General features: G+C 40.4%; 1 protein-coding gene across 9 annotated transcripts in view; it reads right to left on the bottom strand.

Moving 5' to 3' along the window:
• neo1a (neogenin 1a) overlaps positions 1–22,218 on the bottom strand; it is a 210,099-nt gene that overhangs the window by 58,451 nt on the left and 129,430 nt on the right. For all 9 annotated transcript variants that reach the window (XM_061761212.1, XM_061761154.1, XM_061761182.1 and 6 more), the window contains exons 5-7: positions 14,469–14,605; positions 1,161–1,315; positions 858–978 (exon numbers count right to left, since the gene is read on the bottom strand). In XM_061761212.1, coding sequence (XP_061617196.1) covers positions 858–978; positions 1,161–1,315; positions 14,469–14,605 — 413 coding nt within the window. The remainder of the gene's footprint in view (positions 1–857; positions 979–1,160; positions 1,316–14,468; positions 14,606–22,218) is intronic.

Raw genomic sequence — 22,218 nt, 5'->3', positions numbered from 1 at the left:
TAACCGTTACCATAGCGGCAACAACACTCATGGAGGAAGAGGCGTCAGTTTTGATTGCGGCAATGTTTTGCGTTAAAAAAAATAAATAAAAAGAAGAAAACGGTATGTGGTGGTGTCCCTTGGTGCTCTGGAGAGAACTGTTTGGGCTGTTTATTTTTCAAGGAGAGCTCAAGGTAATGTTCACATACTTTTAATACTGCGAGCAAGCAGGCAACATAATGTTAGATAATCATCACACCTGACATTGAAAGTGCAGGGGTGCTGCTGCCATAAGTACACCAGCTTTTCTTCAATGTTGTTCCACTCATTCCTCTTTCTCTTTGCCATGGTGCACGCAAATAAGAGTTGACAATGGCGCCCGAGGGAGGTGAGGCGCTGCTGCAAGACGCAATCCTATTGGTCGACGTTAAGATGCTATGTCACAGGGTTCTCGTTGATATATCACACTACATGGAACATATCTCCCCCAAAAAATCAAAAAGCTAGACTTTTCATTTTGGCATCGCAGGGCTTTTGCAACTCCAAATCGTTGATCATAGTTTATCTTATACTACAAGAGGTTTTGTCGTTCCTGATAAAATATGTTGGGCCTGATCTGTACAATCACCCGCAATAGCAAATCGGACCAATAACGGGGCTAAAATCTTGTCGTTTGAGCCAGGCATTACTTAATGGTGTGTAAAAAAACAAAACAAAAAAACCTGCAGTGCTGTTATCCGAGCAAAACAATCAGATGCAGTCCTATCAGGCATCATAATTGAGTTAACTGATGTGCTTCATCAATTGTTGATTATCATCCATCTTGATTAATTTAATCTGCCTTGAACATGAGTGGGTGTTTGTGGTGTGTCGCATACCGTGATCCAAGATGATGAGTTGAGCACTGGATTGAATGTTTCCTGCATCATTTTCCGCGAGACACTGGTAGAAACCCTCATCAGATTTGACCAGGCCCAGAACCTGTAGGTCATGTTCTTTCTGAAAAATGCACCAAAATGGACAAAAGGGAGGAAATTATTAAAAAAAAAAAAAAAAAAAAAAAAACATTAGCCCACCACCAAATGTAAGGTTTATGCCACAACTTTCGAGCAATTAGTAAATTAGTTAATATGACAGCTTTGAAAATATAGGTTAACATCCAAAAAGGAAAATGATCTTACAATAATTTTGAAGTAATCGCTTGGAATAACAGCGTCACCATTCTTCACCCATTTCACCGTGGGGGCTGGTGAACCTGTGACTTCACACTCAAACACGATGTCCACGGACTCATGGGCATAAATGTTGGCCGGCCTCTTCACATACTGGGGAGGAACTGTGGAAGATAGACAGGGGTTCGTGAAAAGACCCAAAACAATATGTTATTTTGAAGCATGGGCAATTGTCATATTATATGAAATTCAATAAACGATATGTCAGATCTGACCAGGATTCCATGCTATGATTTCTGGCAGAAAATGAACAAAGCTAAATGATATCATGCTGCCTCCTCATATGCCAAATCATCAGTGAAGGGACAGCAGAAGAAACAACAACTACATCATCTAATTGCACATACTGTGCACCTGTGACTTTTCTGGGCAGATGCTACCACTGGAAATTTCAATGACCAATAGCCTAGGTTTTCTTTATTACACAATGGGTAAAAAACAGCAACCTCAATATCAGGGCTATGTGTCAGCATGTAATGCAAGCTGAGGTGAACACTTGCATATGTCTCCCGGTTCTGGTAATGAGGAACAGAAAGGAGTTATTTGATCTTCTGCAGCCAAGCAGCACCTCATCAATCAGGGGTGGAACAAGGTCAGAGGGAGCACGTCCTCTGTATATAATTGGACTGCACTGTACATGCATGTGAGAAGAAATCGTAAGACTCACTGTGCATGGATGAGCTCTGCTTGATTGCATTGACTGATAAGGCGGCAGCCTCACGGACCGATTTCTGGGCTTAGACTGCCGATGCTTCCCCATCAGCCTCTCTCGGTTCTGTGATAGCTATTAATGTCTAATTTGATTTGATGTTAGTGGATGCGGGTGGATTAAGACAGATTTTGGCTTTATTAATCACAGTAGCAGGTTATGAGGTCAAGTCCCCCTCATCCTATTGACACAGCTGTAGCTAATTAGATAAGCAGCACCCTTCCTGTTAGGACATGTAAAGAGACAGGAGAGGCAATTCTGTGCAATAAAACTTCGAAAACAACCTCACGTATGAGATGGAAAAAACAATGAGAAGAAATATAAAGGCTAAAAAGACATGGCGAAATATCCTGCGTCCGTGTGCTGATCTTAAAGAGCACTTACCCCATCTCTTTGGGATTTTTAGTTTTATGTCCAGTGTGTTACAAAGGTGGGAGAATAGACAAAGACATTCTAGATGGAGGTAACACGAGGAGCAAGCAAACATGCTGGCTATACCTTCTGACTAGGTCGCTGCATGGCAGTCAGAAAAAGGCATCATCCTGCTCTGTACACATCTCTGCATGTGTTTTTTGGGAGTGTGTAACAGGATTTCTTATGGTGATACAGCGGCTGAAATAAGTATTTAACACGTCACCATGTTTGTCACTAAATATACTTCCAAAGGTGCTATTGACCTGAAGATTTCAGCAGGTGTTGGGAACAAACCAAGTAATCCATACATACAAAGAAAGTACAACAAATAAGCTCAGAAATGAAGTTGTGTGTAAAAATTTTAAATTACACAAGGAAAAAGTATTGAACACCTCAAATCTATCAATAATCAAACAGCAATCCAGGCCCTTTTCAGTGCCAATGAATATCAGCTGGTTCAGACCTAATTGATGGCCTACAAAAAGGTCTCATTGCCAAGGTGTGAGTCAAGACACATCTCATGATGAGTAAGAGCAGAGAGCTGTCTCAAGACCATCGCAAACTAATTGATGCAAAACATGTTGGCATTGATTACAAGCGCATATCTAAGCTTCTGAATGTTGGGGCCATAATAAATAAATAGAAAGCCAATAATACCACCAGAAATTTGACTCGATCAGGTGTTCGTCGCAAGATCTGTGACAGAGGAGTGCAAAGAATAATCAGAAGAGTTGTCCAAGAGCCAAGCACCACCTGTGGAGAGCTTCAAAAAGACCTGGAATTACCAGGTACTGTTGTCAAATGGACAACTCCGCCGCCATGGCCTGTATGCACGCTCACCACGCAAGACCCCATTGCTGAAAAAAAAGCATGTCAAAGCTTGTTTAAAGTTTCCTGAACAACATTTGGACAAGCCAGTTAAATACTAGGAGAATATAGTCTGGTCGGAGGTGAGCAAAATTGAACTGTTTGGAAGCCATAATGCACACCACGTTTGGAGGAGAAATGGCACTGCACATCATTCTAAAAACACCATACCAACAGAGAAGTTAGGAGGAGGGAACATGATGGTGCGGGGCTGTTTCTTGCAAATGGTACTGGTAAACTTCACATTTTTGAAGGAAGGATGAATGGGCAAATATACCTTGACTAACCCTCTTGACAAAAAACGGCTGCCATCTATGACGATGACGAAACTCAACACCCTTGTTTCATCAGGATAATGATCCAAAACATACTGCCAAGGAAACGCAATTGGTTTCAAAGAAAAAACATTTAAATAAAGCTGCTAGAATACCCCAGCCAATCACCTGACTTGAATCCAATCAAAAATCTATGGAAAGAACTGAAACTCAAGGTCCATAAAAGAAGCCCACGGAACCTTCAAGATTTGAAGACTCCTTATGTGGAGGAATGGGCCAAAATCACACCAGAGCAATGCATGCGACTAGTTTCTCCATACAGGAGGCGTCTTGAAGCTGTCATTGCAAAAAAAGGCTTTTGTACAAAGTGTCAAATAAATACCAGTCGGCGTGTTCAATACTTTTTCCTTGTGTTATTTCACATTATTACACACAAAAACATTTCTGAGCTTATTTGTTTTACTTTCTTTGTATGCAAGGATTACTTGGGTTGTTCCTAACATCTGGTGAAATTTTCAGGTCAATAGCGACTTTGGAAGTACATTTAGATATGTGTGACCTGCAAATAATGTGCCCTGGGTGTTTGTTTCTCCACTGAGTTGGTGAGTGTGTATATCAAGTGTATCTCAAGTTACATAAATCTGTTTAGAAAGGTGGGACTCCGTTTTAATATCAAATTCATCTGTATTTTGTAAATGAATGCAACATCCTCAGCAAAGATAGGTGCATGGCTGAGTAAGTGAATGTGGTGGGAGTTGAAGTTGTTGGTGGCAGTAGAGGCATCTGTGAAAATGAATAATATTAAATTGCATAAGATACTGATACTACCGTTTCCATATCTATACACCTGTTTGTATGAGGGAGATTTTCAGTTGCATATTTGCATACACATTTGTGTGTGGTGATTGCGGAGCTACTTGTTTATGTATGTGAACAGATTTCCTGCATCCATGCTGTCACAATCTGTACAACCACTCAATCTACATATGTTTGAGTCTCGTTTGAGTGAACGTAAACCCAACAGCGAGATTTGCCATTGTCAGGTTTTAATGGTGACTGGTACCCTGTAGTTTAAAAAAAAAAAAAAAAAAAAAAAAAAAAAAATTATCTTTCTCCATCTTTGTTTTTCCACTCTGTCTCCCATTTTCCTGCCACTTTAATCTCCCTATAACTCCTTGTCTATCGCTTCATCTCTAGCCCCCACCTCCTTCTTTCATGTGAGCAGACATGCATCATTTCTTTTAGCGAGTTCAAACGTTTGGAACTTATTGGACCGAGCAAAAATGCTGTGCTCATGCATGTCCGTTAAATGCTAGCTGAGAAGAAATTTGGTTAGTTTCCGTTGAGAAAACTGTGCACAAATGTGAGGGGAAACTTCCATATACTGTAAACAGTGGATGTAAAAAGCCTACACACCCCTGCTAAAATGTCAGGTTTTTGTGTTATCCATCCATTTTCTTTACCGCTTATCCTCACTAGGGTCGCAGGTTTTTGTGTTATACAAAATGAAATCAAAATAAAATGATTTTAACTTTTTTTTCACCATTAATGTAACCTATTACCCTATACAACTACGCCATATTTTCTACACTTGACGGTAACTGTCTTCACTGTGTCCCATGCTATATTTAATGCCTTATAAATACTTATGTACCCTTCTCCTGAATGATACCTTTGAACAATGACACCCCTAAGAGGCTGTGGAAGCTCTCTTCGGACCATGGCTTAGGCTGTAAGATATGACCACAAAAATGTCGGAAAAAGCATACCGTATTTTCACGACCATAAGGTGCACTTAAAAGTCTTAAATTTTCTCCAAAATGGATGGGGCGCCTTATAATGCGGCGCGCCTTATGTGTGCACCGAGTTCCAAAATCTGTAAATGTTGTTGTGTGACTTTGATGAGCGCTCCGCTTGACTGACTGGAGGCATTTCCTGCCGACACGCTGCTTATATAGAGGAAAGGCGGACGTGACTGAGGACAGCATGTGGACGTTAAAGGGAAAGGGTGCGTGTGAAAGAGGACGCAAAAGGCATGCCCCCACTAGGTATATAGCGCTGGTATGTGCATGGTGCAAAACAATATCGGTTTGGCTAAGGACCCCTGAAAATGGCACCTACGAAGAGACACGCTTACGAAGCACGGTTTAAACTGCAAGCTATCAGTTACGCGGAGGAACATGGGAATCGAGCAGCCGCGCGAGGATTCAAGATCAACGAATCCATGGTTCGCAAGTGGAGGAAGCAGGAAAACGCCGGCATCATTGCTGAACAGCCCCCCGGCAACGAGACTGACTCCGACATTGACGAGAGGGAACCTGGCGTGTTTGATGAAGAACTTGCCCAGCTGTTCATTTCGGATACAGAAGATGAGGACTTTGATGGATGGATTGATAAAAAAATAACATGAGTACATTGTTAAATACTTCAATAAAGTAAAACCAAACTCACTGTTTACAATGTTAAATACTTCAATAAAGTACAATCGAACTCAGTTTTCCGACCGCTGCCTTTTAAAAAACATACGCTAGCATGCATGCTATTGTATGTTTTAGCGTGTATGCACGCTACCGTATGTTTTAAGCTAGCGTATATTTTAAGCTAGTGTATGTTTTATCATGCCTGCGCACAATAATACGGTGCACCTTATGTATGTGTTACAACCCCAATTCCAATGAAGTTGGGACAGAATACAATGATTTGGAAATGATTTTCAACCTATATTTAATTGAATACACTACAAAGACAATATATTTAATGTTCAAATTGATAAACTATTGTTTTTAGCAAATAATCATTAACTTGGAATTTTATGGCTGCAACACGACAGATGGCAAAAAAGACTGAGAAAGTTGAGGAATGCTCATCAAACACCTGTTTGGAACATCCCACAGGTGAACAGGCCAATTGGGAACAGGTGGGTGACATGATTGGGTATAAAAGGAGCTTCCCTGAATTGCTCAGTCATTCACAAGCAAAGATGGGGCGAGGTTCACCTCTTTGTGAACAAGTGCGTGAGAAAATAGTTGAACCGTTTAAGGACAATGTTCCTCAACGTGCAATTGCAAGGAATTTAGGGATTTCATAATCTACAATCCATAATATCATCCAAAGCTTCAGAGAATCTGGAGAAATCACTGCATGTAAGCGGCAAGGCCGAAAACCAACATTGAATGCCCGTGACCTTCGATCCCTCAGGCGGCACTGGATCACAAACCGACATCAATGTGTAAAGGATATCACCACATGGGCTCAGGAACACTTCAGAAAACCAATGTCAGCAAATACAGTTTGCGCTACATCCGTAAGTGCAACTCCAAACTCAACTATGCAAAGCAAAATCAATTTATCAAAAACATCCAGAAACGCCGCCGGCTTCTCTTGGCTCATCTAAGATGGACTGATCCAAAGTGGAAAAGTGTTCTGTGGTCCAAAGAGTCCACATTTCAAATTGGTTTTGGAAATTGTGGACGTCGTGTCCTCCGGGCCAAAGAGGAAAAGAACCATCCGGACTGTTATGGATGCAAAGTTCAAAAGCCAGCATCTGTGATAGTATGGGGCATGGGTAACTTACACATCTGTGAAGGCACTATTAATGCTGAAATGTACATACAGGTTTTGGAGAAACATATGCTGCCATCCAAGCAACGTCTTTTTCATGGACACCCCTGCTTATTTCAGCAAAAGCTTATTTCCCCGGGCGCTTCAGCTGCCCCCTGCTCCAGTGTGTTCCACTAACTTGTGTATGTGTTTACTGTGATGGGTAAAATGCAGAGAACAAATTTCGTGTACATGCATGCATGTTCATGACAATAAAAGGTGATTCTTCTTCAAAACAATGCCAAACCACATTCTACACGTGTTACAACAGCGTGGCTTTGTAGTAAAAGAGTGCGGGTACTAGACTGGCTTGCCTGCAGTCCAGACCTGTCTCCTATTGAAAATGTGTGGCGCATTATGAAGCGTGAAATACGACAACGGAGACCCCGGACTGTTGAACAGCTGAAGCTGTACATCAAGCAAGAATGGGAAAGAATTCCACCTACATAGCTTCAACAATTGTCCTCAGTTCCCAAATGTTTATTGAATCTTGTTAAAAGAAAAGGTGATGTAACACAGTGGTAAACATGACCCTGTCCCAGCTTTTTTGGAATAAAATATAGGTCGAACATGATTTGCAAATCATTGTATTCTGTTTTTATTCATGTTTAACACAACGTTTAACACCCGAAATGGGGTTGTAAATACAGAAATAGACCCCGTAACTGAGACTGCGCCTTTTAATACGGTGTGCCTTATGGTCGCGAAAATACGGTACTTGAACTTTCGACCTTTATTTCAAAGGCACTTTAAATGGTGGCGGGTGTGTGCTGACTTACCATTTAACACGAGGTTGAATGTGATTGGTCACATCCCTGGTTATGAGAGGGTGACCACACTTGTACAACCACATTATCTAAGCTGTTTATTTTTAACTTCCCATCACGAAAATATTTTTATTTCAATTCAATTGCAAAGTTTATGGGCCACATTCATGGTGAAAAAAGGTTTTAAACTGTTCATCTTAGTCTCATTTTCTTTAGATCACAAAAAGCTGGCCTTTAAACTGAGGTGTAGACTTTATATCCACAGTACAAATGGAAATTGTTTTGAAATCCAATTTCCAAAGTGTAACTTGCTGAGAGGGTAAAGCGTTTATGATATGAAGCTGCTTTAAAATGTTTTCAATATAAAATTGCTATACTAGTCTAACACAGGCACATCAACAGTTCACACAAGGCTACAAAGCAGGGTCTCAAGTGCCCTTATATACTTTTCCTGAAATGGCTCCTCCTTGCGAGTGGAGCACCAGCTCAAACTGACAAGAAAGTCATTCAAGTCTGCTCTGAAAAATAAATGACTCCCTTAAAAAATGAAAAGGTAGAACTGTGTGTGTGTTTTTTTTCTCTGTCTGAGCAGCAAAGCAATGTTTGGATTAACAGGCCCCAGCAGTCTTTGTAGGCTGCGATGGTGGTAATGAAGTCATGCAGCAGGTATGTTCTGGCTACTGGAGGGTAAAATGATGTATAAAGTCAGTTGTTCTTACTGTGACAGCCTTCTTAAATGACTCTTTATAAAAAAAAGTATCTCAGTTAACACATTTCTGGGTTGAAATCTGTAATTTTGGTGAGAACACTAGTCCCACACAATTACCGAAGCCACACTTAAGTAACATGATACTGCGCTACACAAACATTTTTGTATTAGAAGAGAAAATGCTAGGTGTTCAGATATTTTGTATTATATTTTTGTCATGGGTGTGTGTTATGGTTGTTGTCTTCCCCCTGTCTCGTACACGCCTGCTCCTGAGAGCATCTTCCCCAACTGTGCCTCGTTTACCCTAATTATCCCATGCATTTAACCTCGTGTCTCATTCTTTCTGGTCGCCAGTTCGTTGTACCTTGTTGTCACGTTCCAGCATTCCTTGTTTCCACGTCACCGACTCATAGTAAGCCAAGACCCTGTTCTGATAATTGACCTTGCCTTTTTGCCTCACGTTTTTTGGATACTGTTGCCTTTGCGGATTGCCTGCCTGTGTACCGACCTCTGCCCGTTTATTAAACCTCTCTTTTTGAAACTGTCCATTTGAATTGAAGTCGTGCATTTTGAGTCCTGTCCTTTGTTGCGTTCATGACAATTTTATGCACAGCAAAACTGTTGCGGCACAAAAGGCGTCCGAGATCCCCCATTCTGCAAGGCCACGCAGCTGAACAGGACAAGTTAAAGCCGGGCTTTGGCTTGGCCAGTGTAAAACCTTTCATTTCTTTTACCTGATGAACTCCTTTGTTGCTTTAGCAGTGTGTTTTCGTTTGTAACTCGCTGCACGATGAAGGATTTCCCAATTAGTTTGGTTGCATCTTTCTTAAAATTGACAGACATGGGTTTACCATGTTGCTGCCATCATGCGATGCATCATAAAAGAAACTTAGTGAGCCCATCTCAAATCTTGTTCTCATGTCCATAAAACCTTGTCCCAGAATTGGCTACAGTTTGTTTGTAAAAATGTCTGATTGATTTATCATCTTATACCAGCTTCACAATTGCTTGTTTTTTCAATCACAGACAGTTTTTTGCTTTTATAGTGGTTACACCTCTAAGTAGTAGTAAGTGTATAACTCACAGGCAAAACCGATGTCTTAAACTGAGTTAATTCAGCACCATTTATTGTTGGAATATGTGATAGGGACAAACGTGAGCAACAAAACTTTTGGTCACATGTTACACTACTTTTGCACACATAAAAATGGTTGGGTTTAAACACATGGGTCTATCTGCTTAGCTGTTTATCTTTTCGACATGTAAATACCCAGAATTGAAAGCTGAGATGTTGATCGCTTGTGTCATATTAATCTTTTAATGTCAGACCCAAAGGTTTTCAGCTCAATCTAGCTAACTACATAAAGCAAAAATTAAAAAAAAATACAAAATTCATTTACTTTTTAAGGGGAATGTGTGTGTACTTTAAAAGCAATAAATGGATAAACAAAAATCCTGTCCCTCTGGAAAAAAAATTTGATTAGATTTTTTTTTCATGCACTCAGAGCACTTGTGTTCATTATATGCACTACTAGGCAATGTTTTGAAAGATTGTGTCCCCTATCTATGGCTTTTGCATTCATCTAATGTTGTTTTCTTTGGCTTTTGTAGTTGAATATTCTCAGTCAACATACCTTTGTCCTTTAGTGCTTTCACACACAATTGCTCTCAGTATAAAAGTCTGTGTAGTGAGTTGAAATTATGCACATCTCATTTAAAACAAATACTATACCAGACACTTTTAAATGTTCTACCTTAACAACTACTGTAAAATCAAGGTACTGTATATTTAGAACTACATACTAGCTTTTTATTTGTTACATAACTCTAGGCGTTGATTATGCTGCCTGTATATATGGAGTCACGAGGTTTATCCATTGTTACTCTCTCAAGCTGCAAAAATATGAATTTTCACTGACAGTAAAATGTGTTTATATTTAATAAGTCATACTGTCAAATAAATGAAATAAATCCACAATATTACTTTTTCTTTTTGTCATTTAATGGTGGTGTTCGGTTTGGTCTAATCCATCCATCCTCATTCCGTCATGGCAAAACAATGCTCTTGTGCATGCTACCCTACCTTCCATCTTCTATAGCTTTTAACATGCTAAGGGGTAAAAAGAAGCTGGAGATTCAATTAAATATCCCAGAGTGGACCACAACCTGGCCTGACCACCAGTCAATAGCACAGTGATTACAAAAGAGACATTGGCCGGAAATCAAGCCCACGAACTGTATATGGTAAGATAAGTGGAAAAGAGACAACCTGTGGCTTGTCTATGATTATCACTATGTAAACTTTTGACTGTATTAATTAAAACATTTGAGCACTAATTCCAACATCGCTGCCTTGGAAAAGTTGAATAATAAAGGAGAGAAAAGACAAACATAGTTAATGTTTTACAGGGCATCACAACGGGTGTTTACCGCAACTCTACTGTGACAGTGACAAATGCCACTTACAAGGCCCTGGTGAGTTGTAGATATTACTTTATCTGAAAAGAATGGGAGACAAGAAGCCAGTCAGTGGCTGACAATCAGACACAGCCACCTCCCTGCTGGTAGCGATAACACCCACTGAGGATATGGAAAATGGAGGTAGTTCTTCACCTGATTTGTTTGCTTTTCAGAGCTCTATGGAAAGTTCTGAAACAGGGCTCCTCAATTTAAAGTTAAAGAGTTTTGGAACATCATTATGGATAGCAGAGACTATCACACGAAACTAAAAGGACTACCCACAAAGTTAATTATGTTAAAGTACCTATATTAAGAGACTAAGAGAGAGGTTTGACGCTTGCAAAGAGAATTTGTCTCAGTATATAAATCTTATTCTCTCAATTTATCACAAGAATTTAGAATGGAGTTGAGGTCAAGGCTCTCAAGTTCTTCCACATCAGTCATCCAACTTTTGTGCAATAAAGCACAGTCATGCTGGAACAGAAAATGGATTTCCCCAAACTACCCAAAAATGTCTTGGTAAGGTCTGGTAAGATGAAAACATTTAGAATGCGGGGAACAAGACTCGTCTTTTATTTCTGTCATTTGCGCAACAAGGAAAATATACTGCTGCGGCTGTATGTGATTTTAGTTGTCAGACCAGAGCAAAGTCATGGAACTTTTACAGAGGACAGCTATTTCCTCTATGTACAGCAGACTCAACAAATGGAAAAAAAAAATATTACACTGATGCCATGACAACTGGAGGACATGATAGATGAGGGACACCGACCTTTAGCACCATCCATCCATCCATTCATCCATTTTCTGAGCCGCTTATCCTCACAAGGGTCGCGGGAGTGCTGGAGCCAATCCCAGCAATCATCGAGCAGGAGGCGGGGTACACCCTGAACTGGTTGCCAGCCAATCGCAGGGCACACATAAACAAACAACCATTCGCACTCACATTCACACCTATGGGCAATTAAGAGTCTTCAATTAACCTACCATGCATGTTTTTGGGATGTGGGAGGAAACCAGAGTGCCTGGAGAAAACCCAAGCAGGCACGGGGAGAACATGCAAACTCCACAAAGGCGGGGCTGGGGATTGAACCTCGGTCCTCAGAACTGTGAGGCAGACGCTCTAACCAGTCGCCCACCTTTAGCACCAGAAAAATGAAAATCTACATACAGTATTAGTGTAGGAGCTATTTTTGTTCTGCACGTGCGCATACACACCCATGCACACAGGTTGGGCGGTGTCCTCGTCATGCAAGACCATAATTAAAAGCTAATGTCTCCTCTGGCCTCATTAATCATGGCAGCTCTAACAGAGGGTGAGATGTCACAGGAAAATCACAGCAAAGTTTGGCTGATCGATGTGATGCAAGTAGTAGGGGAATCCAAATATTGACATTCACACTGCTTGAGTTGTACTGAAACAGATACAGATTTGTGTCACTACAGAACAATAACACAAACTCAAATAATCTGTCACACTAGATCAATGATTCATAGCCACACTGTCTAATTACTTGGGAAATTGGCATAACTCCTCAAAACAAAGAGCTGCCCATAAACATTTTTGTTTATTTAATATATAAGCTTCACAAGCAATCCTAATTGCTTCGATCACACCTTTATATGGTCAGCTCTGACTAATGAACAAATGGTTCCAGTCAACTGAAGTGTTCATTTTTTTTTCTTCTTATTTTTAAATCAGAAGTATCTAGGACCTGCCATTAGAACAGAAAATGCCTTTTTAATACATGTTAATCGATGTGTACAGTAGCTGAGAGGAAAAAGCAGCTGACGCTTGTTGGATTCTAAAGCGGACTTAGCTGAGTTCACCAAAAGCAGCAGACTCAAAGGAAACATTTATTGTGCATAAATTGCAAGAGACTAAGAATATATTAAGTGAACAGTTTCGAGAAATTGCCACAAGGACTTGGATTATTGGTTGTGTATTAAAAAGCAACCTCAGTTTTCAACAAAAAAAATACTAAATACATAACCAGAGCAAGGATACGTCTCAATATATTTTGGATTTTTATGAAAGCTCATCTTGTAGCTGTTTTGTTTCTCAAGACGAGTGACTGGAAAAAAAGAAAAGGTTCTCTCAATGACAACATATCAGCGATGGTGACTTCAATTTATCAGGGAGCCACCAAGGCAGATTCCATTTGCTAGTATAAATCTGTTTTCTTGAGCTGTCTCTAGCTAACATTATGCATCAATTTCCAAATATACAAAATAAAAATGCCAGCAAGTGAGCACTGGAAAAATAATATGTATGAATTTAGTTTACAAGAGCAGGGGAATCGATTGATCTTTCGGGAGTACCCTGGCTGAAATCAATGCCACAATCTTGTTTCATCATTAATTTGGTCTGAAGAAAAACAATATATATACTCTGTGTTTCTACAGCAGTAGAACGCGGCTCTTTTAACTTAACATAACGATGAATGCCTTTCATATATATTGGAGATCAATCTGTACATGCCTGTAACATTGGAGCTGGGTCATGGGTCATCTATTAGACAAGAGGGATTTCAAGGAATTGAAGTGGCAGATCTGAAGGCTCAAAGGCAGCAAAGTCAGATCAGCTACCTGATCCAATTTTCCATTACTGTCTCCCTTAATCACAGTGTCTGACAGGAAATGATGGAAGGGTGTTGAAGAGGAGAGGAAAAGGAATTGTGAGCAAAGGGATGGAGTCCTAGCTTGATGTGGCTTTGTGGGAAATGCTATGACATTGGGGGAGAGCCTCAGGATGTTTCCCAATTCAACTGTTGCTTCACACCAAACTGTTGAATCGCTTCAGATAGGAGGGTGTATACTATACCTGGACTGATTGTCCCCCCACTCCAACATTTAAAAAAAACCAAACAAACAAACAACAACAAACAAAACAAAAAAAACCTCTGTTTCTCAGCTGCCAAGCAATTTTCAATCATTGTCCTGAATAAAAACTGACATGTATTTGTTGACATGCATCCCAATGTGATATTTGGTTGATGCTTTCAAGAAAGTTATGTCCCAAGTCAACAGTGGCCAAGTGCAGTTTAGGCTGCTTGTGTCCACACTTACCTTTCGACCACTAGTGAAAACGCAATTTAAATGAACAAAAATTGCTCATTGTTTTCAAGTGAGTTTACAGAGGACCTTCAAGCCTCTACTTCATCATCATTCTCCCTGTAGGAGTCTATAGTGCACACTATATACACTCACTAGCCACAGCAGTAAGTACAGTAGATCTGCATAATGCAATGAGATCCTTCACAAGACCTGCATCTGTGCTGGCTTACAAAGACAACAATATTAGGTTTGATGGACATACATTCAACGTTGTTTATTGTTGTTGTAGCTTGTGTGTAAAAATGTGCTCTATCATACTGAAAGCTAGTTCTAATAATTTGGCAATGGCATCATTATGACATTTAGAAAGTCGGATGACACTTGGCCGGTTGAGGGTACCTTGCACAGTGAGTTGAGCCTGTGCTTCGATTGTTGCATTGGTGTTGTCAGCCACACAGGTGTAGATGCCAGCGTCGTCCTCCATGAGATTTGAAATGTGAAGACTGCCACCTCCGAGCAATTCCCTTTGGCCTTCGCTGGAGATAAGAAAAAGAAGATTGAGGAATAGAACAAAGTAAGACTTTGCCCCAAGTTCCTTTTCTCACAGTATTGATGGCTAAAGGTCTCACGGGCTGCCCACGGTATGATCATATATTTTTTCCACATGATTTAGTAAAAACTAATTTCAGCCCTTTTGCCCCAAAGCATATTCTTAGTGAAGGTATCAGTTTCCCAGTGCTCCCCCCGCTGGGCCACGGTCTACTCCCTTCCTTTTATCCTCCCACTATCAGTCTGAACAAATGTATTACCAATAGATTCCGCTCCCTGAATTACATTTGAAATTCTCTTTCAAGCATCAAATATTTAAGCAATGTTTGGATATTGTGATGATAAGATTTTCTTGGCATGTACTTATGTGTCTTGAGTGTGACACTACAGAAATGAGCGTATTATTGTTACATAGCCTCAAGAAACATTGTCATTTTCTTTCATCAGCTGGTAATTAACCCAAATGGCACACGTCTACTGAAAGATAGGAGCTGTCTAACGTCATGAACAACTCATTTTTCATTCACTATTGAGATGTGTTCTAGCTGAAGTTAGCATTAACCTAAGAATGCTTCGTACTATGCTATATTTTGCCTTTATCGTTGTGATTATCTGCATGAAGACACCCAAAGTAACTGCTGAAAAGCCTCACTGAAAACTGCATAACAAGCCATGCTTTTCATCAGACTCCTTGCACTGAGTAGTCTAAAATATTATTCTAAAATATTTACACCAGATCCAGAAATACACTCCAATGGCTTTCCAGTGAACCATTGACCCTCCATTTTAAATGGCACCCACTTTGATTTCCCCAATTAGCCCAAAGGGAAGCGGTCTGTGGCCGAGCTCAGAGTTGATTCAAAAACCAGCGGAGCATGGGCGATGAGGAGGAAGAGGAGGATGAGGATGCGATGTGACTGGAGGAATGTACAAATCAATAGCTTACATCCAGAACAGTACATTCAGAAAGAGAGATTACAACAAATGAAAAAGTAGGAAAACATGGTCACAGCAAGGTGGATGTAGCTGAGGGGTGCAGTTTCTGAATGAGAGATACATGCAGAGTTAAGGAGTGCAGTGAAGTGTCACAGTTTGATTTTTTTTTTTATTTTGCTTTCAGCAGCAAAGGAGGGCTTCCACTGCAATTTGTTTTTTTGGGGGTTTTTTTCTCCCTGAGTGGCCAGCAGTCTATGCTGGCACTCGACATGCTGTGGCCTTCACTGCTTGGCATCCTCTTGACAGACAACACACTGTTTAGTTCAGGACTAGTCACGATAATTTCAGTACAACACTGATCTTGTACTGTCACCACGTTAGGTAAAACCGATTGTCTGTCAACATCTATCCATTCATCCATTTTTTGTACCGCTTATCATCAATCACTAGGGTCGGGGGTGTGCTGGAGCCTATCCCAGCTATCTTCGGGCGAGAGGCGGGGTACACCCTGAACTGGTCGCCAGCCAATCGCAGGGCACATATAAACGAACAACCATTCACACGGACATTCACACCTACGGGCAATTTAGAGTCGTCAATCAACCTACCACGCATGTTTTTGGGATGTGGGAGGAAACCGGAGTTCCCGGAGAAAACATCACTTGTCCAATACAGTCCCAACAGTGAAGCATGGTGGTGGCAGCATTATGATCTGGGGGTGTTTTTCAGCTGCAGCAAATGTCACATATACTAAAAGCCACATTTTTATGACAATTTACACTGTATGATGCTATCCAATATCACAGCCGCATGAAATAGTCTGCCTTTACAAAGGTTGGTAGGTATAAAATGTATTTATCCCGGAGGAAATTTTCATCAAAGGTCATCATACAAAGGTAATTATGTTCAGATATTCATTTGACATTCTGTTTATCGGTGTGGTTAAAGTTTACTGTGGTGTAAAACTGTACTGCATCATACAGAGGGCAATGTTCAATATTTTTTTTCACAATGCTCGTAAAAATTAAAAGGATAATAGGCACACTGTAGCTTTCATTTTGACGCACAACAGTTCGCCACCACTGCAAACCGCAAGCACAAAAATTAACATTGTTAATGAATACCTCACGGACAGAGGTATTACCTTTGCAAATACAATATTTGATACAGCTCTTAATTTGGATACAATTATATTGCATACGTTTTCTTAATATCGCGGTGAGTGTGACAACCAACCCAATGACCAACAGATAACCATTTGCATTTATTGTACTGTGACTGCATAAAGCCATACGGCCCTCACTTGAAGAGGCAAAACTGTCAAATACAGCTCAAGTTTTATTGTGGGTATGGGTGGTGTTCCGATCACTTCCAACCAAGATCCTGGTTTGGGTCACTGACATGCACATATTACTCCACTTGTCGACTCGACATGCTGACCCTTTTAGATTGATGGCAACTACACGATAAATCCATATTCCAAAGTCAAATAATAAGGTGAACTGAACACGAGAGAAAAGAAAACCTTTTCTAGCATGCCATAGAACTCAAATGTCAAGCAAATGCTTTTCTGTGCATTGATTACTTCCCTGTGAACAGTTGAAGAGAAAGCTCATCATGCTGGGAGGCTGTAAATATCCATTCTACACTGAATGAACACTTTCTAAGAAAGACGGCCCCCGACTCAGTGCTGAGCAATCTGCATTTTGTCTCACCAGGACAACTATTGAGATGCTCAGACTTTAGAGCTGCATTGACAAGTTTCCTCTTGTATTAGAAGAGAAAAGAACATACAAGACCGCCAGGCAGTTTATGCAGATGTTTACAGGAATCAGAAACTGCAGTATTTAAAGGTGCCATATTTTACCAAACAACTTTTTCTAGTATTTGGGACGTAATGGCTCAATGGTGCCTCAGTAAACGTGAAATATGAATTAAAATCATCCACGCATTCCTGAGTTCCAGATGGTTTTCTGCCGAGAGTCCTGAAATCAGGTCATTTGAATCTCTCCAGTTTATCTACATCACTAGCGAAGCTCTCCGCCTACCTCTCCGCTACTGAGCCAGCGCTGTCAACATAACAAACACGTGTGCTCTCACGAGTGGGCCTTCTACATGGAGGAAAACTATCAGAGGAAAGGGGGCAGTCTTAGCCAAATATGGACAAAGCGGATACAAAACTAGGTCAAAGAGAAGTAGCTGTCAGAGTGGGCTTTTCTGGACACTCGTATGACAAAACCAATGTGTGTTTTGAAATGAAATTGACACTTTTATAATAAATCCATGTTAGAGAGTCACTCTACGGCGGTCTTAACTAAAATATGGGACCTTTAAGAGCAGAGTAAGCGCTCTTGAGACTGAATAATGTTCTCTGTAGACCATCTAAGAGACAATATTAATTGGCTTAGAATTATTGTGCTGAAGCAATTTCTCTCACTGTTGGTAGGCAACTCAATCAACATTCCCACAATTGACAAAAATTCAAGATCGGGATAAACAAAACAATACCGATTTTAAAGACAAATGTCATCGCTCTTCTTCTCTAAGGGATAGCTGCCCTCCCCCCCAAAAAAGCCATGCAAATTCCTGTCAATAAGTAGATTTATCGAACACAATTATTTTTAATTTTTTTTATTTTTTAATTGAATGCCAGCCCCACAGAACTCTGGAAGGGGGGTGATTTTATATGCCAGTGTTAACCCAGTCTTCCATAACACAAAGTGCTGACGAGGCCGCCAGGACAATTGGGCCAAAGAAAACTGTTAATCACCTTTGAAGCATGCAGTCCTTGGAATAGGATATTTGTTGGAGAGGGGTCATGCTCTTAGGGGCCCAAGTGTAAGGGATGTTGAAGAAAATCTGTCTTAATAAATTATCAAGTAAAACCAAGATTTCTTTCTTAATTTGCATTTTTGAAATGGCACGTAACCAACATTAGTTTCTGATTATAATAAGTTGTCTTCATGGATGCAGGGGGTATTTGTGTTTGGCTATGTCACGCGCCATTCTGCCACACTAATTGACAGGTGAAAGTCTGTGGCTTAGTGATGAAACGCTAGTGGGGGGTGGGGATCTGGCTAAATTAGCCAGTGGTGACTTCGACAAAGTAAATATGTGTGTGCATGCGCCACATACACATACAAACTGCAGCCTCCATGAGTAAAAATGCTTTTAGTCCACACTCTGGTTTGTTTTAATCATGGAAATATGGGCCAATACAAATACTGTTTTAAAAGTAGTCACACAAGGGGAAAAAAATCCACAACAACCTAGTAAAAGTGCCCAGTGATTGACTGGTGACCAGTCCAGGGATATTCTGCCTTTCGCAGAAAATGGATGGATGGGTGAACCTTGTAAAAATAGGAATTTTTGTCTTGTTACATTTTTTTAAAAATTCACTTACAAACAATGATTCTCTACTTCTCTATGCTCACGGAGCAGCAAAATGCCTGAAGACAAGTAATTTGCATACTGAGTCCATAACCATGCTGGCGTGCATCAACTGCTTGCCCTTATTATCCCACACTGGATTTTCAATATGATTCCTAACCAGTGTGCCGCGATATATATAAGTGTGCCATGAAAGACCATCAGGTGTGGTGAGGGAAATTATCCATTGAGAATGAATTGCTCTCCTCAAAATTGCTTTACTAACAAATGCCGTATTTTGACGACCATAAGGCGCACTAAAAAGTCTTAAACTTTCTCCAAAATGGACAGGGCGCCTTATAATGCGGCACGCCTTATGTGTGCACTGAGTTCCAACATCTATAAATGGTGTGTGATGAGCGCTCCGCGAGACTTTTGGTGTGTGAAGTAATCGAATTACAACCCCAATTCCAATGAAGTTGGGACGTTGTGTTACAGATTACAAGGATTTGCAAATCATGTTCAACTTATATTTTATTGAATACACTACAAAGACAAGATATTTAATGTTCAAACTGATCAACTTTATTGTTTTTAGCAAATAATCATTCACTTAAAATTTTATGGCTGCAACACGTTCCAAAAAAGCTGGGACAGGGTCATGTTTACCACTGTGTTACATCACCTTTTCTTTTACCAACATTCAATAAACGTTTGGGAACTGAGGACACTAATTGTTGAAGCTTTGTAGGTGGAATTCTTTCCCATTCTTGCTTGATGTACAGCTTCAGCTGTTCAACAGTCCGGGGTCTCCGTTGTCGTATTTTACGCTTCATAATGCGCCACACATTTTTAATGGGAGACAGGTCTGGACTGCAGGCAGGCCAGTCTAGTACCCACACTCTTTTACTACGAAGCCACGCTGTTGTAACACATGCAGAATGTGGTTTGGCATTGTCTTGCTGAAATAAGCAGGGGCGTCCATGAAAAAGACGTTGCTTGGATGGCAGCATATGTTTCTCCATAACCTGTATGTACCTTTCAGCATTAATGGTGCCTTCACAGATGTGTAAGTTACCCATGCCATTGGCACTAACACAGCCCCATACCATCACAGATGCTGGCTTTTGAACTTTGCGTCCATAACAGTCCGGATGGTTCTTTTCCTCTTTGGCCCGGAGGACACGACGTCCACAATTTCCAAAAACAATTTGAAATGTGGACTCGTTGGACCACAGAACACTTTTCCACTTTGCATCAGTCCATCTTAGATGAGCTCGGACCCAGAGAAGCCGGCGGCGTTTCTGGGTGTTGTTGATAAATGGCTTTTGCTTTGCATAATTAGAGTTTCAAGTTGCACATACAGATATAGCGCCGAACTGTATTTAGTGACATTGGTTTTCTGAAGTGTTCCTGACCCCACGTGGTGATATCCTTTACACATTGATGTCGGTTTTTGATGCAGTGCCAACTGAGGGATCGAAGGTCACGGGCATTCAATGTTGGTTTTCGGCCTTGTCGCTTACATGCAGTGATTTCTCCAGATTCTCTGAAGCTTTGGATGACATTATGGATTGTAGATTATGAAATCCCTAAATTCCTTGCAATTGTACTTTGAGAAACATTGTCCTTAAACTGTTCGACTATTTTCTCACCCACTTGTTCACAAAGAGGTGAACCTCGCCCCATCTTTGCTTGTGAATGACTGAGCAATTCAGGGAAGCTCCTTTTATGCCCAATCATGGCACCCACCGGTTCCCAATTAGCCTGTTCACCTGTGGGATGTTCCAAACAGGTGTTTGATGAGCATTCCTCAACTTTCTCAGTCTTTTTTGCCCCCTGTTCCCCCTTTTTTGGAACGCGTTGCAGCCATAAAATTCTAAGTTAATGATTATTTGCTAAAAACACTAAAGTTTATCAGTTTGAACATTATATACCTTGTCTTTGTACTGTATTCAGTTAAATATAGGTTCAACATGATTTGCAAATCATTGTATTCGGTTTTTATTTATGTTTAACACAACATCCCAACTTCATTGGAATTGGGGTTGTACAATAAAATAATTTGAATTCCAGTCGCTGATGGGTGATCGTTTTCAAAAATCCTCATCATGTAAAGCCTAATATAATCACAGATAGAATAATTAAAGGCTGTTTCCCTGCAAGGCAGAGGGTAAAATTAACCGTGATATTTTCTAATGCCGTGAGACTTTTCTAATGTATATATGTCTTGGCTCAATAAAAGTTGAGAAACAGTGCTCTACTCTATGTTTGAATTTCAGAGTTACGTGTCTCCACTGGTCGCAGTAAATACACTTGGCTGGAGAAGCGTTGTCAACTCATAGAATGGATGCAACAGCCATGTCTCCTGCGCCAATCATGAATGACCGTGTCATACTTTGTTTTAAAAACAGCAAGTTTAAATGACCGGCCACACCAATTATCCATTTTTATTTGGTAATTGTCTTGTGTAATGGTGCCTTTGGTGTGCTCTGTCATTCCTGCTCCCTCTGACCCCCCGCCACCCTCTGCCAACTCCTTTTATTTAGTATTCTGTTCCAGGTGTTGTCATTCATGAATTTCTTTCATGTTTAGGGGGCTATGAAATCAGACGGATTTCATGAGACAACCACTGAGGCCAGAGATTAGAATGATTTGCACAGTTGTCACTTTACCCTACTTTATAACCCAAACAAGGTCCAAAAGAAGATCTGGTCTTATGTTGTTACATAAAAAAATATGGCATTTTAGTGGGTGGTGTTATCTTTTTATGTCCGTGTCCATAAATAATATATAGCTTGTGATTATCTCCAGGTGGGTCATGTACAAAAAAAATACAAAATAAATAATATATCAGTAAATATAATCATACAATAGTCACATGTTGTGAGACCAAGCACAAGTGTAAACTTTCACTGGAAGCTCAATATAGATTTGCTTTTCATGCAGTAATAAAATGGGGATGGAACCCTGGTGTTTTTTTGAGAGAGGATAAACTAAGGGTAGAAGGAGTAGCCAGCTCTGATAACCCTGGTGTGGTCACAGGGTTAAATGTGCTACAAATCTGTGTGTGTTCAGTGGGAGGCTGATTAGCTTGATGTACAAGTCCAGTGACGCCGACTGAGTTCCTAGAATTAAAGGGCACTTACACCTCTCCACAGGCATGACTTAGTCTGCTTGGGTTTATTTTGTATTTTTACTGGAACGTCATCCTTTTTGCATAGACAGCACACCCTCCCGAAGTTATACGTACATTCATTCCATAGTGATCATTTGGATCTTGTTTTGTTCACTT

This window comes from Phyllopteryx taeniolatus, chromosome 2 (genome assembly GCF_024500385.1).
Source record: "Phyllopteryx taeniolatus isolate TA_2022b chromosome 2, UOR_Ptae_1.2, whole genome shotgun sequence".
Classification (NCBI taxonomy): Eukaryota; Metazoa; Chordata; class Actinopteri; order Syngnathiformes; family Syngnathidae; genus Phyllopteryx; species Phyllopteryx taeniolatus.
Note: the sequence above shows the minus strand (reverse complement) of the source record. Positions and strands in the feature narration are given on the sequence as shown.